Raw genomic sequence first — 19,151 nt, 5'->3', positions numbered from 1 at the left:
AATGTCATGGTGGGCGGGGCTACACAGCATGACCAATTAAAGACGTATAAAACAAAAACATCTAACACTGTCACACACAAAAATGAGACTTACATCGCATTACATTACCAATAAAGTCTAATATTTGTCATGTAATACGCAAATCTGGACCAATGAGATTTCATGGTGGGCGGGGCTACTCAGCATGACCAATTAAAGATGTATAAAACAAAAGCATCTAACACGGTCACACACAAAAGTGAGACTTATATCGCATTACAATACCATTAAAGCCTAATATTTGTTATGTAGAACGCAAATCTGGACCAATGAAATTTCATGGTGGGCGGGGCTACTCAGCATGACCAATTAAAGACGTATAAAACAAAAGCATCTAACACGGTCACACACAAAAATGAGACTTATATCGCATTACAATACCATTAAAGCCTAATATTTGCTATGTAGAATGCAAATCCGGACCAATTAAATGTCATGGTGGGCGGGGCTACACAGCATGACCAATTAAAGACGTATAAAACAAAAATATCTAACACTGTCACACACAAAAATGAGACTTACATCGCATTACATTACTAATAAAAGTCTAGTTCTTCACATTCTTGCTCAACTCTAGAGTAGATCTGCGAACTCACCATCCTCCGTAAGCAAACAGCCCACTGTAAAGAGCCAATCCGATGTTGCCAAAATCTGTGTTGCTTCCTTTGAACGAATTTTCAGGGAGAAGCTCAACGGTATCACCTACAACACAACAAAACAAAACAGCGTGAAACATGAGATCACAATGCTGTTGTAAACTATATCAGGGACATTACGTAACACAAACATCCCACAAAGTCATAATAACCAGGGAGGGCTCAGATATTCCCACAATATTCTCCCATGAGAGGAACAACAAGCTTGTATGGAAGGGTTCAAGGTGGAAGACTGCTTGGCGCTATCAAACACAATGAGCCGATCACGCTGACGTTCTCAAGGCAAGTTGTGGGCAGTAGGTCGGCGCGCAAGGTCACAGAGAAAAACCGTAGAGAAAACGAAGGGTTTGCACATTCTTGAACACCCAAAAGCCAGTGCATTTCCCACTGGATCAACAGATGAACATAGTGTTGTTTCAGGCTGAGGCCCTGCTTTCTATCTCTGCCGTGAGAAAACTGGGGGAGATCGAGCCTCTGTGTATATCCGTCTGATAAGGGCTTCCCTAAAAGATTTACGTCTTCTACTTTAATGGTACTGTAAGTACAGCAAGTACTGTAGTTCAGCAAACAAGCATGGACAGGTGTGTAGAGTAGGTCAGAAAAAAACTAGTTGAGCAGGTTTGAGGAAAAGTATGTGAAGTACAGTAGAATCTGAGATTAAATGACAAAAAAGTCTTACTACTAATTACAGAATTCATTCATTGGTAATTAAGTACTCAACAGTCACTATATTGGTATACTTGTTCAATAGGGGTGTAACAGATAACAGTTGATGGGTGATTCATAAGGATCACAGCCCACGGTTCGGAACACACGTGCCTGTGGATTAATACATTTTTTTACTGGTAGATTAATCCTAAATTTGTAACTATCACAGAGAGATCGCCTCTCGTGTCATTCAAATCACATGTATGACAGCATTTATCCCTCTTCAGTTCGTGGGATGTGGTGGGTTTCATTAAAGGTCACTACTTGTTTAGCCTGCATTAATGCATTCAGTGTAAGCTGCATGATTAATCATTAAAAGATCAGGATCTCAACACCCACGCAACATAAATTATAAATGATGGTGATTTGCATATGTTTATTAATCCTTAGTTTTGCTGCATTCAAATCTAAAAATGCAAAGGAATCAAGAAAGAGGTTCAGCCTTTAGTCAGATAACAACAGTCAGATAACACAGCAGTACTGGGATAACAGTTTATAGTTTAGATAAAACCCCTGATGTTCATGGTATAGATTAAAATCACAGACATTCACTTAACCTGATGCTCAAAAATGAAAGTTGTATACAGCAATTACATTATTTAACCAATAGGTGGCCAACCAGCCATCAAAAATGCACAAAAATTCTTCAAAATGACATCTAGTAATAAAACATGAAGTTTTAAGAGTGAGTAAATATGGGTTGTACAAATTATACTGTTAGACTTTTAGACTTATACATTTAGCGTTATCAGCAACAGTGGTAGTAACAGTGAATTTTTCACAGTACTAAATATTTTACCATTCAATTTTATTCAGCTGGTTCTTTCTTCATTTTATATTTAATAAATTACAGATTCTCAGTTCTGTTTGTTAAAACCAAAAGCAGTACTGTTTTTGTAATAAATGAAAAGCAAATGATATTTGCCTACTCCCTTTTTGGCAGATCTGGAAATGGACTGAACTGAGACTAAAAAATGAGTATATGATCCGAACCGCGAGATTTGTGGTCCGTTAAACAACTATTGTTCAACACTGCAGCAACTCAAAGTATTAAGGCATGTAGATATCGTCAAGATGGTGTGTTGAAGATCAACCAAAGGGGCCATTTACATGATGTTTGCAGCCCAAAAAAATTATAATAATGTTATGAGTTTTGTCTGTTTTTTTATATGACAACAGTGTTTTTGTGACTGAAAATGGATAAACCTGAAAAATTGATTTCACATGGTTTCATAGTGGGTGTTTTTGAAAATGTCATCTTTTTGTAAATGTCTGAAAATTCACATACTTAGGGCCCTATCAAACAACTGGCGCAATATACCACTAAGCACGTAAGTCAAGATTTGTCGCTATTTTCAGACCAGTGCAAGTGTCATTTTCACGTTTTGCCCCACGTTGTTTAAATAGCAAATCCATTTGCACCACTTTGTGGACTCATGGCCGTGCTGGTCTGAAAAGGAGGTGTGTTAAGGCGCATTTTTGGCATGTTGCTATTTTGATGCAACTGAAATAGACCGCGGCATTGGCCAACTAAAAGCTGTTCTAAATTCAATGATGCAGGGTTTTTGTTTTGGCCAGGGGAGAAATGGTCGTGCCCAACTGACCCTGGTTTCTCTCAAGGTTTTTTTTCCCTTCACTTTTGTCAAGTGGTATAGTTTGTTCCTCGACACTGGCTTGCTTGGTTTGGGACATGTGGAGCTGCGCATCGATGGATTTGCTCTTTAGTGTCTGGACTTTCAGCAGTCAAATTTAAACCACACTGAACTGAACTGAACTTAAAAGACTTTCAATTTACTAGAACTTCTATGTTAAACTGCTTTGACACAATCTACATTGTAAAAGCGCTATAGAAATAAAGAAGAATTTAAAAGATGAATTGCTTAATATACACAGGATGTACGCAATATCTTTGCATACGAAAATTAATAACTGATTAAAATGTTTAATAAAATTTATATTTTCTCCATAAATATAAAAACAACTACCTCCATGCCTTCTTCACCTCGGGGGGCTTTGGAATCAAGCTCTGTTGTAGTCAGTTTATTCATGTGCATTTGTATAATTTTATAATTATTATTAGTAGTATTTATTATATGCATATTTATATTTAAAATGAGCCTTTATGATAAAGCATAAATCAGCCTTTATGAGGACTACTTCCAGCAGAATACGTTCAAGGATATGACCATTGTTTCACAAAGCTACATCACAAACTGGTTTCTTGATCATTACAGTGAGTTCTCTAAAATCCAATCACCTCCAGTCACCAGATCTCAATCCAATTGAGCACCCTTGATTTGTGGTGGAACGGGAGATTTGCATTAGGGATATGCAGCTAGCACATCTCTCGTCTGAGTCCTGACAATATAGACCGAAATCTCTCAGGAGTGTTTCCAGCATTTTGTTGAATCTATGCCATCAAGAATTAAACAATTCTGAATGCAAAATGGGGTCTAATCCAATCCTAGCAAGGTGTATCCAATTAATTGGTAGTTGAGTCATTAAATTACTTGTCCTGAGTCAACTAATTTAGACTTGACTTGGTTTGGAACACTACCTACTAAACTTATGAACATGTTCCCCTTGCGAGAGTGATTGCAGCCCAAGGCGAGCTCATGTGAATCAGTGTGATCAATGGAGGCCAATGCTGCGTGGTCACATGACATGGCAGGCGATAAGTGTGTGTATGTGTGTGTGTGTGTGACTGTAGGCCTGAAGCAGTCAGGCGCAGAACGAGACGTAAAGCCTGTATAAACTCTTTGTATAAACTTGAGTATTACAGGCTCAGACCGGAGCTTCAGAGAACCGCATCAGACCAGAAGACCCCAATCTCTGTCTGAGAGAAATGCTTCAACAGCAGATCTCAGCTTACATTAGACTGAAGAGTTCCTAAACACAACAGGCAATCTCAAACACACACTTTTCATTTCGCTGTGTGAAAGTGAACAATGTCAGCATCTGTTGTGCAACCACTGTCGCATCTGTTTGGACAGTTTAACAGACACTGAGAGTTGTTTGAGAGATGGCGAGGAAAAGTAGGGCATCCGGTCAATTGGACATTTGCATTGACATACTAGAAATTCTTTTTTAGTATTAAGCACAATAATTTTAGAATGATGAAAGAAAGATTTCAGAAAGATGAAATCACAACATTTTGCTGTAAAATATGAAAAAAAAAAAAAAAAAAAAAAAAAAAAAATATATATATATATATATATATATATATATATAATTTATTTGTTATCTATTCATCAAAAGTAACAGTGAATGATAGTTTGCATTTGAAAGGCAAAAAAAAAATTCTATTAATGTACAATTTTAATTAATATGTAATGTTATATTATATTATATTATATGTTATATTATATAATGTATAACGTAAGCTCATAAGATATCTGTTTCAAATAAATGCTCTTCAGAAGTTTGGTGTGGGCGATAACAACGGTATCAGTATTTATTGACCGAACACCATTGTCAGTAACAATTAAAAAAGGTTTGGTTTGAAGCGCTAAAGTTTTATTACAATTTGTCTGCTGAGCCTTGGAAGAAATGCCAATAAGCTTAGGATGTAAGTTTGTCATTTCCAGCGGAGACACATGACTTGCAGGGAGCGACGCACACAAACGTGACGCACACGCATTTTCCAGACGCATCTAGTTGAAAAACATCTGAACTATTAAGAATGCCACGAGAGCACTGCAATTCATGTAAGTAGAACTAACCAATCTGTTTCCCACTTTGTATGGAATATACACATTTCAGTAATAACAGTAGACTAATTACCTCAGACAAACACAGCACACTCAAACACTGCCGTGCTTTTTATTTTCTCCATAAACTTGTATCAGAGCTGCAGCAATGGTTTGTCCGTTTGTCATCCTCTGACAAAATGGCTGATGGTCGCCTAGTTACAGAAAGACGGTAGGGGAGCGTGAGCACAAAGCCCATTGAAAATGGTGAAGCAAGCCACATGCTCGCGGTTTTTACATGCAAGTTTTGGGTTGTGTCATCCCCACTTCGAGTCAGAATAACAACACACGCGAAAATGAGTGCCGTATAGCAGCAGTAAGGAGATTGTAAATAAAAAAGGATGTAGCCAGAGTGGCTTTTTGGTTTCTTTTCTTGTGCATCCCAGCCACTAGCTCCCCATCTGAAAGAGTTTTTAGCAAAGGGGTAATGTAGTTATCCAACTTCACAATTTGTAACGTTGCAATATGTATTTGAATAATGATGGTTAGTTCCTATGTTCCTTTGTCCTTTTTTGACAGAGTTTGAGGTTTACTGTATCATTATTATTCACACCTTAAAGTTTGCTCAGCGTTTACGCTTTACCATTGCACACACTTTGTAACATTTTATTTATCAAGTTTAAAAGTCTCTTTAACACTTATGTTCATTATAAAGAGATCAGATATTTTGCTTAAAAATTTTGTTTTTATGTATTTTTTACCACTCAATTTGATTTTGACTATTAAAACTATTTGCCTTAGTAATGTTGGTAAATTAAAATTAGAAGTGATTAAACAAAAAAAAAACTAATTTTCCTAAATGTATTGTAAAAAAATTCAATGATTATCAATATCGAATTATATTTTTGTTGTATCACCCAGCCATAGGTGTAAGTACAAAAAATCTTAATCTTAAAATTGTATTATTCTTAAAATATTCAGCGAAAAAAAAATTATTTGAGCAAATATTATTTATTACTATTCTTTTAAAAACCATTGTATGGCTTTCAACAGGATAGTAATAAATAATATTTGAACAAAAAATTTGAACAATTTCTGAAGCGTTATGGGACAATAAAAAAATTAATAGTGGTTGCTGAAATATAAGATTTGCATGTCATTATAATATTATTATTATTATTATTATTTTTATTATACTATTATTAAAATATTAAAATAGAAAACAGCTATTGTTATAACATTTCATATACTGTTTTTATTTCATTTTATTAAACTAAATATTAAAAATAACTGATATAAAAAAATTATTAAAAACTTTATGTATTCATTAATTTTCCTTTGGTTTAGTCTCTGATTTATCAGAGGCCGCCACAGGGAAATGAACTGCTAATTTATGTATTAAATAATTGTTCAAGGGTAACGTTTTTTTGAGATGCTGACAGTCATAAATATGTCCAACATTGCTAAAAACACTATTAGGACACATACATTAAAAAAATTAAAGAATAAAGAAATTTTGAAACTACATCACGGCGATAAGATCACTGTTAAAATTCCAGCATGGAGATGTCTGTACCGGCTGATACAAAATAACATCATTGAGTTTTCAGCACATCTGTTCATTCATTCGTGAGAAAGACTTGGTTTGAACCAATCAGCACGCTCTATTGTGAAGGAGATGCAACTTTGTTAATATGCAAGATAGCTTCGAAGACTCTTTTACCTGTCACAGTGTTCAGAGAGACGCCACATTGTGTTATAACCGTAATTCAAACAAGCAGTAGAAGAATTGTTCGGAGACATTGGTCGTCAGTGTTGCGTTTATAAATGTGCCGCAACAAAGGTTTTGTTTAAATTTCCACACGATAAGAGCATAGCTCGCGTTAGCACCCTCATGTGTGGATTACAGTGGTCTGCTAACATGCAACAAAAATATGTTTGTAAGGAACATTTTTTACCCGAGAGCTTTTCGCATCTGGAAATGGTGAAATCTGGATTTGCTACTCGTCTCTTTTTTAAAAAAGACGTAGTTCCAGTTCTTGTTGATTGTCCTGTCTCTTCGAATTTGGTAATTGTGTAATCAATATTTTTTGGTTATGTTTATTGAGATGGCAAAGATAGTTAGTATCATCAGCAGTACTCTTTCAGTTTTTAAAGACATATCTTAGTCAAAATGATTTAGTTACTAAGTTTACAGTAATATCACTACAATATTATAGACTGAAAATCATTTTTTGGCGCTCGAAAACTCCGGGGTATTGTGGACAAAAGGCGCAACCGTAGCAAAACGTATGCGTTTTAAAATAAAAACATATTAGTGTAAAAAAATTGTTCAAAGATGATTCCTTGGATTTACTCAATTTTTTAGGTTAAGTGGTTGTAAACAATTTATTTGGGTTGAATTTAAACAAACAAATTAAGTTGAACATTGTTAAATTTAATTTGTTTGTTTAAATTCAACACAAATAAATTGTTTGCAACAGTTTTGCATGCAACACTTTGTGTTGCCGGTATAAAAATCTGCTGTTGTGCACATAACGAAACTCTTCTTTTCATGCGAACCCTTCCCTCTTTTGCACTCGACACTCCCACCTAAACAGAGCTGGAGTCACTTTCCTGACTTTTTTCAAACTAGAGTTGTGAAAACACCCAGATGAGACAGGGGGTTTCATGGCCCATTAAAATCTTAATTAATAACCCCAAAATTAAATCATTTATTTAACATCCATCACCCTTATTTCAAAATGAAGTGGGTTGATCATTCAATTCCCATAAAACAACATTAAAACAACAATACAGTCACATTGTTTTCATACTATTTTTCCTATTATGACTTATTAGAATCAAATATTTACTCTCCAAAACAACACATGTGCCTGCTTTGTGTGAGCATCATTTCCTGTTTGTTCCTTCTTTTTTCCTACTTGTCAGTATATGGGCCTAATTGCCAATACTTAAATCACATAGCTTCTGTTTTTAGCATCTTTCAATGGTGCAAACATACCCTTAAACTTCCCACCCGCAAAGTTTACGCGAACAAGTGGGCAGAGTCTTAGATGCAGTGTGGATTCCCATGGTCTCAATGTGGGCGGAGCTGACGTCCCAGTGGAGTTCGAGATGCTTGAGTAACCATGAGGTGTCTTGTTGCAAGCTACTTTTTAGCAATGACTCGGCAGGTTTTTGTGATAACGTCACAGAATTAAGAACGAGTGCCTTTCTCAAAACAAACACCAGCACTAAGAGACACGCTGAGACCTTTTCTGAACTTTTAAAGGAGATAAGTCTATTAAGCAGTCAAACAGAAGCCACATTGTGCACAGAGAAATGTCACGCTGTGAATAAACAACTCTTTCATCGGTAATCCCGCATGTGTTGGTTGTCAATTCAGTCAACCACACATCTTCCCCAGCATATCGTATAAGATGTTTCTCTCTCTAAAGACAGCGAGGGTGTGTATATCTGTGGTCTTGATTCACAGGCCATGCTGTTTGCATGATTGCTTTGCATTTGCTTATCTAAGTCGCACACAAATACGCCCAGCTGCCCTGCTGTCTTCAGTCAAAGTAGGCCGTTAAATGCAGACTTACTAAAAGTGAAAGTCCTGAATGACTGACGTGAAGCATTCTATATAGGCATCAACCTCATAATCTGATTCAAATAGTTTCTGTGTGTTTAATTCATGTCTGAAAGATCGTATTCATGAGATGAACGTACACAAAGGCAACCACAGTTTCATAATTACGAGTGAAAAACCCTTTAAGCCTTGAGTTGTCAGAGAACTTATTTGTTACATAAGAGATGCTGCATCTGTATCGATATTAACTTTGTTGAGATCAATGATTTCCAAAATAATTGAATTCACCTTTATTTGTATAGCGCTTTTACAATGTAGATTGTGTCAAAGCAGCTTTACATGAAAGATCATAGTAAATTGAATCTGTATAAGATTTCGATATATAGTTGAAGTCAAAATTATTAACCCTCCTGTATATTTTTCCCCAATTTCTGTTTAAAAGAGAGAAGTTTGTTTTGACACATTTCTAAACATAATAGTTTTAATAACTCATTTCTAATAACTGATTTATTTTATCCTTGCCATGATGACAGTAAATAATATTTGACTAGATATTTTTCAAGACACTTCTATACAGCTTAAAGTGACATTTAAAAAGGCATAACTAGGTTAATTAGGTTAATTAGGCAGGATAGGGTAATTAGGCAAGTCATTGTATAATGATGGTTTGTTCTTAAGACAATCGAAAAAAAATTGCTTAAGGGGGCTAATAATATTGACCTTTAAATAGTTTTTAAAAAATTAAAAACTTATTCTAGCCAAAATGAAACAAATGAGACTTTCTTCAGAAGAAAAAATATTATAGGAAATACTGTAAAAAAACGCCTTGCTCTGTTAATCATCGTTTAGGAAATATTTGAAAAAGAAAAAAATTCACAGGAGGGCTAATAATTTTAACTTCAGCTGTATGAACTGCACCGTATAATATGAAATAATGATTTAATACACAGCATATTTCCAAATGTACGTTTTTTTATTCACCACTTAGCATTTTTGCTATTTTAATTTTATTTTTGTAGAAAATGTCCCTCTTGCTAATTTACAAAAAAATACATTTATTATTATTATTTTTTTGGTTTATATTGTGGATTTAAATGGCTGATGGTAACTAAAGCAGGGCAGCATGGTGGCTCAGTGGTTACTACTGTCGTCTCACCGCAAGAAGGTCGCTGGTTCGAGTCCCACCTGGGCCTGTTGGCGTTTCAGTGTGGAGTTTGCATGTTCTCCCCATGTTCACGTGGGTTTCCCCCACAGTCCAAAAACATGTGGTATAGGTGAAATTACTAAACTAAATTAGTCGTAGTGTATGTGTGTGAATGAGTGTGTATGGATGTTTTCCAGTACTGGGTTGCAGGGCATCCATGTAAAACATATGCTGCATAAGTTGGCGGTTTATTCCGCAGTGGCGACCCCTGATGAATAAAGGGATTAAGCTGAAGGAAAACTAATGAATGAATGATTACTAAAGTAACATACTGTAAGTGAATATTCTAGCAAATAATAAACCTAAAACTAACTTTACCAAGCTTTTACCAACAATAAAGTATAATTTGATCGATTTCATCCTATCAAAAACCAACAAAAACAAAAACTTCCACCCAACTTTAGAGAAGATCCATAAAAAGCCACTGTTCTGCAATGTGCATCGTACATTACACTACAACATAAAGTGTAGAGGCATTTGGAAAAGTAGTTTTTAAAAATCTGATTGTACATAATGGGCGGCACGGTGGTTCAGTGGTTAGCTGCTTTTCCCCACAATCCAAAGACGTGCTGTAGGTAAATTGGATAAACTAGATTGGCCGTAGTGTAAGAGTGCATGTGTCAATAAGTGTGTATGGGTGTTTCCCAGTACTAGGTTGCGGCCGGAAGGGCATCCACTGCGTAAAACATATGCTGGAATAGTTGGCGGTTCATTCCGCTGTGGCAACCCCTGATAAATAAGGGAGTAAGCCGAAAGAAAATTAACGAATGAATGAATGACTTATATAATATTGGTGTATATAATGACTGTGCTGTCAGATACTGAGCTTTGTGTTTTGTTACTTTCATTAAGTCCTCTCTTTTAAAATCCACCCAACTTTATAAAGAAAAATGAACCATAATCAAACCCCTGATATATTTCCTAGATGTCCTGACATGATTTCCTCTGTTTGACACAATGCACAGAAATGTACGAGGTGTATTCCAGCACGACCGAGAACAATACGTATAAAGAGCTCAGAGATTGTGTAAATGCGCGCCCTATACTGACACTGAGAAGATAAAACTTTTCAACAAAATCATTATTTTTGTTTATGTGTGCACAAAAGTATTCTTGTAACTATTCCATTTTCACTTTGGGTGAACATTTTCCATGTTTGTGTGAACTAACCATTTAACCACACAAAAAACCCACACCCAAAGGCAAGTCCAAAAACTCGCCAAATTTGGGTGAGTAAGACCAATTAAAAGAGTCGTGCCCTACAGTTCTGGCTTCAATAATCAACAATCAGCATTCCCATTTTTCTTTCTTTTAATAATAATCTTGCTATCTGTCAAGACAGGTCTGCTGCTGTGGGCAGTAAGAGTGGATGCAGGGGAGATAAAGGATGAAAAGAAAAGCTAATAATCTTTTCAAATTAACCTGTCCTTTCGAGCTGACTCACAACTGAGTCAGTGATACCAGCTCCAGGCTTTTGTTTGTGCATGACGAAATGAATGGACCTTTGTTAATCTACATCTCAGACTGCGAAATCCTCTTTTTCCCTTAATGAAATCAGCAAACCAAAAAAAGAAGTTATTCCAGAAACAGTGGACATAAAAAGGCAGAAATGTGCATGTTATTCCTCTTAGAAACTGTAAATATGCTGGTTTTGACTGTTTAAACAGAAACTACTGCAGGTCATGTCAAGTAAGGTTTTGTCAGCTACTCCTACAAATCTTTGACTGCTTTTTTTTCCATTCGTTCTCCAGACTACTGCCGTCAGTGTTTTAGTGTCTCAGTGGCGGCACATTCAGCAATAGAAAGCCCTAAAAAAGATGAAGTACCAACATATATTAGCGTTTCAGGAATAAGACGGCTAAATCAAGTTGGCAAGTAAACTATATTTATGTTATTTTCTCTATAGACCATTTTAATGTGGTCATGTCATTGGCCCATAAACATTTCCCGCTTGTTATCAAACTATTTTATATAACTGTAACAAGAGGCAATTCAATCATAACTTCATGTTAAAACAGCTGTCATACCATTATTTATCAATATGTGGCTCTTTTTGGATTCTCTGAAGCTATAGAAATTAAAAATGTAAAACAAGAAATATGTTGGGACCGTTGTTTTTGTTTACATCCCTCAATGGTCTATAAAAAATCTGTAATAGAATATTAAATATTTAATTAAAAAATAAAATAGAAATATAAGGTTTGTATGCAAAGTTTATAGCATTTATAGTTTAATTTGATTTTATTTTTAGATCTGTGTTTGGTCATTTTTATTAGTTTTTTGGTAATCAATGTTGGGGGTAGTTATTTCATGGAACACGAGTTGCGTAATAATTCTACTTTTCCAAAAAATTTTGTTTAAAATCTGCGGATTTATGCAGAATGATTTTAGGAGTATCAGGTGAATTGGGAGGCTAAATTGTCTGTAGTGTGTGAGTGTGAGTGAGTGTTTATGGATGTTTCCCAGAGATGGGTTGCGGCTGGAAGGGCACAACATGTGCTGGATAAGTTGGTGGTTCATTCCGCTGTGGCGACCCCGAATTAATAAAGGGATTAAGCCGAAAAGAAAATGAATAAATAAAATAAATTCATAAATTATTAATTCACCGCCGCCTACGACGACGATGCCATCGTCCATCGCAATGTTTCACATTAGACATTGTACGATACCGAATTAGTTGACATCGCCCAACCCTAATCTGTATGTACGGCATATGTAGCTCTGGGGTCAGGAAGTTCTCAGATAACATTTTCCTAAAAAAAATTTTTTTTAATGTTTTTTAAAGGTAAATGTAGGTGTAGGTCATACTAACACAATCTCACATCAATTCGTAACTTTTTGATTTAGTGGCTAATTCGTAACATTGTATTCGTACAATTTAGTTCGATTTGCTAATCCCCAACGACGGTAGGACTTAAGGGCAGAGTTGGGTGCCACGTGTGCTTTTCGAATTTGTACGAATTAGCCACTAAACTGAAAAAAGAGATCAAAATGAGATCAGGCTGGTTATACAGTGTGTTGTTCATTGCAGAGCTCCTCTATTTAAAAAAGAAAGAAAAAGTTCTGAAATAGATCAAGCCTCATAAAAAAGTAATAAAAGTAACAGGAAAGTAACTCAAAAGTAAAGTAACGCATTACTTACCATAAAAAGTAACGCAACTTGTTACTTTTTGGGGAGTAACTCAATATTGTAACGCATAACTTTCAAAAGTAACTTTCCCCAACACTGTTGGTAATTGTCGATATAGTTCTAATTAACTTCTATTTGAGTAGACAGACAGACAGATGGAGTAGATAGATAAAGTAGATACTTATCCAGATTCTACATAAGTCCAGAATCAGTCAGTTTTACACTACATGATATTGCTCAATTTTAGCAAATAGTCAATATCTTCACATAAAATCCCTCAAAAAACACTAATTCCTGGAAAACGTCTTTTGTAGATAAGTGCAGTGTTGAATTTGGCTTCAAAATATATGTAGCTTGCAGACACTTTCCACCTGGCTAAATAGCAGTGTGAGACACTGTAATGAAAATAGTTGGAACAGTACATGGTATCCATAGCAAAAACAAACAAACACTGACGCCAGGGCCTACCTAACAGCATGCAAATCTATGTGACACATAATAGGGAATGATTATTTGCCTTTAGTGACCCGACTGACTGCTGGTGTTCATTCGGTGAGTGGGTTTGTGTGCTACTCACCTTTGCCGATCTCCACAAACCCAATAATGATGATGAGGCCCAAAGCGAGTAGCTTAGCAGCGGCAAAGGCATCTTGAACCCTTGTGGCGGCCTTCACGCTGTAGCAGTTGACAGCGGTCAACAACACTATTGGGAGAGATGGGAAGAACAGAACACTTATTTTTAGTCTTTCACAACAGAGGCTCAGAGGAAGTTAACCTAAATACTTAGTAAACTAATTAGTGTACAATTTGTCAGCCACGCTTTAACTTGAGAGGTGTCGTCAGCAAAGAGTTGTTGCCTTTTCAGATATACACGTGGCAGCATGCTTTAGTGTCTTGCTAAAATTTGTACCGCCAAATTTGTACTTGTTAAATGAGAAGATGCATGGTAAACTAAAAAATCTGCCTGGTCTCGAAAAAGGTTGGGTCCACATGTAGGTTCAAATGACTGTAAGTACTATATACAAGAGCAAGCTTTAATCTGGCTAATGGGTTTTGATTGTAATGCAGGGTGGATCTGCAGGTGATTACCTGAATCATACTCAAATGTCTCGCCCTACTTATTCCATCCACTTACTTTGCAATTTTGGTTTGTTTAATTCTGTTTCAATGCGATTAAAAGAAAGCCTATTGATGTCGCACAGCCCTGGATAAGTTTGATTGGACTTGTCGTGGCAGAGAGTCTTGTGGGCAATGATTTTGGGAAAACAAATCAAATTGCATTTTTATTTTTGATAAAAACTGTGACTACATTTAATTAAAAATAATAATACAGAGTTTTGCTGTTAGCTGTAAGACGCATGATTTAACCTAAAAATAATTTTACAATTATTATAATTTTTTTTAATTAAATTAATTTATAAAAATTTAATCAAATTGTAAAATGTAATGTTTAAAAATTCCCCTTGTTCCTGTTAGTTTCAATTCGCTTGTTAGGTGTGATGTCACGCGAAGTGGCTTCCGGGTCCAATCATTTTATCAAACTGTAAGGAGAGGCTCAACAAATTATAATAATAAACATTTATCAATGTAATACTTTGAAAATCATGATGTTTTCCGAAATTTCGAAATAAAGCGATGTAATATTTTTAAAAATCCCGATCGCAATATATATATCTATGCCTAATATCCAATGGCCAGAAATTGATACATTTTTTATAAATTATTAAAATATTAATGTCTGTGATGCAGCAAGTCCAGAGATTGTTGTGTACGCCATGATTTTATATAAAATTGACCTTAATGTGTGATATGACAAAAAAGTGGTCTTAAACGAATATTTTCTCTATTCAAATGAGTAGTGTCTTGGACCCGGTAACAGTAGTCCATTCGTCTCGACTTAAGAAGCGAGTAGTTATTCATGGGATAATTGACTATGTTCACCTGTGTCTTGTTTGGTTCCTCATTTAGTCATGTTTTTAAGTCCTCATTATGGTTCTTCCTTTCGTCATGTTTATTTTTTTTCCTATACATGATGATATTACATAAATGATAAAACTTTTATGAATACTTTGTGTGTACTCAATCATTTAACTGGGCACAGTGACTTAATGGGGACCACACTAATTAAGTTTTAGCTAAGGAGCTTTTCTATGTGAGGTTTGCATGTTCTTTTTATGAGCATACACAAACTATAAATTACAAATTATCTAAAGGTACGATGTTTCCCTACCTATGTCCTAAGCCGTTGGGATAGGCTATATGCAGGATAATTGTTTTGGAAAATCAGTTGATGTGTGAACCTAAAATTAGCAGCCATAGGTCTAACGTTCTGCATGAAACACAATTGTTCATTGACCAATTACTGGTAAACAGATTTTCAGGGAATAATAAAAACCATGAGCTGCTTCAGCCTCTGGTCCCTGCCTCCAAGTTCCCTATTAAATGTGATTAACTAACGAATACTTCAAAGCAGCATTAGCTGTAAATCGGTCTGGGCACCAAACAGAGAGGCGAAGCCTGACAGCCTTTGTGCACCCTTAAAGTACAAAAGGGGGTCTGTATCGGGTAGGACAGTAGGGCTCGCGTCGCCTCACCAAAGAACACATGCACACACTGTTGTATTACACTGTTGGGCATTGCTGTTCTCATTCTTAATAAACGAAGGATCATGAGACAGATCATCCCTAGACTCCCTAATGGCATGAACATGGTCCCACTCTGGGGGCCTCTCCCATGGATACAAAGCAATGAACCAATCCAGAAGGCAATCATAACTTCAAAACACATGATAAAACAGGTCAGCGAAAGAGTGGTCGGCTGCTATGCTAACAGACCTTGAATCCATGAGGAGCCTGGCTATAAATCTTGGACTGAACTCTCAGTGTTTGCATCAGATGTGTAAATCCCATAACTTGCCGTTGCTCAGCTTAAGCCTATGGACGTAGTCGTCTTTACCTCCCTTTCTGTCTCGTCATGTGGCTTCTTATGGTCGGATTAGACAAGTCACTAGCAGGACAAGCTTACAGCGGATAGTAAGTGCTGTGTTCATTCATTCCCTCACAATCACAAAGAATACAAATTCCTGTACCCCAATCAAGCATTCATCTGGCCTAAATGAAAAAGGAGGTGGAGAGAAGCAGTGGGTGACAAAGAAAAAGACAGGGACAGGGACAGAAAGGGAGAAATATGAGTTTTATTTTGTTGGCCAATTGGTAATTAGGGCTTGAGCTAATTCTGCTAATCCTGGCTGGTTTAAACCTGCGGGAGGGCTGCATTGCTCGCATGGCTGCCATGGTAAATCACACCCTTAACTTATTGCCATGAGCATGCATGTCAAAGATTTGTGATTGTAGTGCTGCAGGGCAACATTCATTAACTCTTTCTGGGATTTACTCTCACAGCTTGAAATGTACCGCAAACTATAAAAGGGAATATTTGAATAGCGCTCTGATTGTTGTTAGAATGGCAAATAAGCTCAGTGTCAAAATGGCTGTGATTGCCTAACAAATTTTTTAAGTTTTAAAAATGCTTTTTGGTGGATTAAAGGTGGGTATATAGAAGCTTATTGTTCATAAGAAAGGGATAAATTTTAAATCTATTTTAACTCGCAAAGAAGTTGAAAGTACTGTAGCAAAATATTTAAGATAGAAATAACCGTCAGTGTACAATAATTTTTTTTACATATCAGGCATATAAATTAGCGTGCAAATTCAAATGTTACTTGAAAAAACAAATTTAGATATTATGCTATGTTAACACCAAATAAAACATAACAAAAAAATATGTTTTTACATAATATTTTTCACAAATTATCAATATTTATACTATTTATAGTATTGTATAAACTGTATACAGCTAAATTCCTATCAATACAATCAATAGAATGTATTTGCATAAAGCCCGCCAAGGTGATGTAGCTGCACGTGCCACTTCCTCCAGTTGCATCGACCGCGAGAGATGATGAAATTTGTCTGCACTTTTTCAGCATCCTCACTTCCTCCTATAGGCGAGACACGCCTTTTCAGTTTCAAAACGTGGCGTCTTCGTCTATAATTACACATTTACTATCACACGTGTAGTTTAAATAATTTATTTCTATATAATTGCTATGATAGATGATAGAAGCGAAGAAGCGCGCGAATGACAGCTGAGGTAAGTTAAAGTCCAACGTCACAAACGGTCAACTGAGAAGATTCACTGTGAAAAGTGTGATTTTGGTGATTTAATTTATAAATTAAATAAATAGTTTAAAGCTTAACAATGTAGGTAACAGGTTACTTACGTATACACAGACAAGCCACCAGCTTAGCCCCTGTTTCAGGGACTGGACAGACGGGAAAGATAGGCTTCAGGATGTATGTAGCGAAAACATAGGCAACAATATACTGCGAAGACGGCCTGATGATGAGCAGCTCGATCCACAGTTTCAGAAATGCAGGCAGGGAGCCGTAAACTTCAAGGATGTAAGCGTAGTCACCCCCTGATTTGGTGATGGTGGTCCCCAGTTCGGCGTAGCACAGCGCTCCTATAGTGGAGAAGACGCCGCACACCGACCAGACAACCAGCGATAGCCCGACCGAACCGGCTTCTTTCACCACTCCGGTTGGAGTCACGAAGATGCCAGAGCCAATGATAGTGCCCACAATAATGGCCACGCCGTTAACCAGAGTTATAGTTCTTTTCAGTACGACTGTCTCTTCTCCATCCGCAGGGCTGATATCTGTGCTCGGGCTTCCAGGCGTGATGTCTCCTGATGGGCTTGTGTTGCCGTTCCCACCCCTGCCCGTGAGCATCTTCTCCGTCACCTGCTTGTCGTCTTCATCCCGTTCCGTGGATGCATTTGAACTCCGTTTCTTCAGCCCGGACATCGCGTCCTCTTGTCAAACAAAGCAACGCGCTTTGTATGTGGGTATTACGTGGTAAAACGACCCGTTCAGCTTCTTCAGAATGGGCTCGGCTGATTCACGCTGGTACCTTGGAGTCTGCTCTGACTCAGAGAAACGTGGTTTCTGAAGTGTGTCAACGTTGTAGAGGCAGACAAAAGCATCCCCTGATTCGGCCTGCCTCTTTCCTCCTACTAAAGCGCGTCACTGAATCCAATAGATCTGTTTGTGGTGTGCTCGTCGCCCTCTAGTGTCTACATCCATTTTATGAGGAAAATCCTTGTTCTAAGAGATCCAGCAGGTTGGATTAGAGTTCTTGGTTATTTTTCAGATCCCATTTGAGATGCCAAGTCATAATATATATAAAAAATACATAATAAAATAATGTACTTATTAGAGCTATATGATAACCAGTATATATATATATATATATATATATATATATATATATATATATATATATATATATATATATATATTTGATACGTTCTCTTGACATTTTTAATAACATGATAAAGTTGCACTTTTTCCAACACCCCATGACGATCTGCCAAAATTATGCATCTAACTTTTGTCAAAATGTAAACAATACAAAAAAGGTTCGTTTTACAAATGCATTAAGCATTTGTGTATAATAAATACACAAATTCAATTTGTAAATTCAGAGCACGATTAAAAAATACACAAACTTATTTCGAAAATTCGAAGCCCGATTCATAAATCCAATTCGTAAATACAAAACATAATTTTAAAATACACAAATCCAATTCAGAAATTCAAAACGCGAATAAAAAAACAAACTTAATTCGTAAATTCAAAACGCGATTCATAAATATACAAATCCAACTAGTAAATTCAAAACATGATTTTAAAATACACAAATCCAATTCGCAAATTTAAAACACGATTCATAAATACACAAATCCAATTCGTAAATATAAAACGTAATTTTAAAATACACAAATCCAATTCGTCAATTTAAAAAGCGATTCATAAATACACAATTCCAATTCGTCAATTTAAAAAGCGATTCATAAATACACAAATTCAATTAATAAATTCAAAACATGATTTTAAAATACACGAATCCAATTTGTAAAGTCAAAACATGATTCAAAAATACACAAACTTAAATCTTAAATTCAAAACGCGATTCATAAATACACAAATCCATTTCATAAATTCAAAACATAATTTTAAAATACACAATTCCAAATCATAAATTCAAAACGCGAATAAAAAAACAAACTTAATTCGTAAATTCAAAA

General features: G+C 36.0%; 1 protein-coding gene across 1 annotated transcript in view; it reads right to left on the bottom strand.

The window, feature by feature from the left end:
* Positions 1-18,013, bottom strand: part of slc7a5 (solute carrier family 7 member 5) — a 37,992-nt gene extending 19,979 nt beyond the window's left edge. The window contains exons 1-3 of the mRNA XM_056451565.1: positions 17,283-18,013; positions 13,578-13,703; positions 636-741 (exon numbers count right to left, since the gene is read on the bottom strand). Of these exons, the coding sequence (XP_056307540.1) occupies positions 636-741; positions 13,578-13,703; positions 17,283-17,868 (818 nt within the window). The 5' untranslated portion in view covers positions 17,869-18,013. The remainder of the gene's footprint in view (positions 1-635; positions 742-13,577; positions 13,704-17,282) is intronic.
* Between the last annotated feature and the right edge of the window lie 1,138 nt (positions 18,014-19,151).

Source organism: Danio aesculapii, chromosome 25 (assembly GCF_903798145.1).
Source record: "Danio aesculapii chromosome 25, fDanAes4.1, whole genome shotgun sequence".
Lineage (NCBI taxonomy): Eukaryota > Metazoa > Chordata > Actinopteri > Cypriniformes > Danionidae > Danio > Danio aesculapii.
Note: the sequence above shows the minus strand (reverse complement) of the source record. Positions and strands in the feature narration are given on the sequence as shown.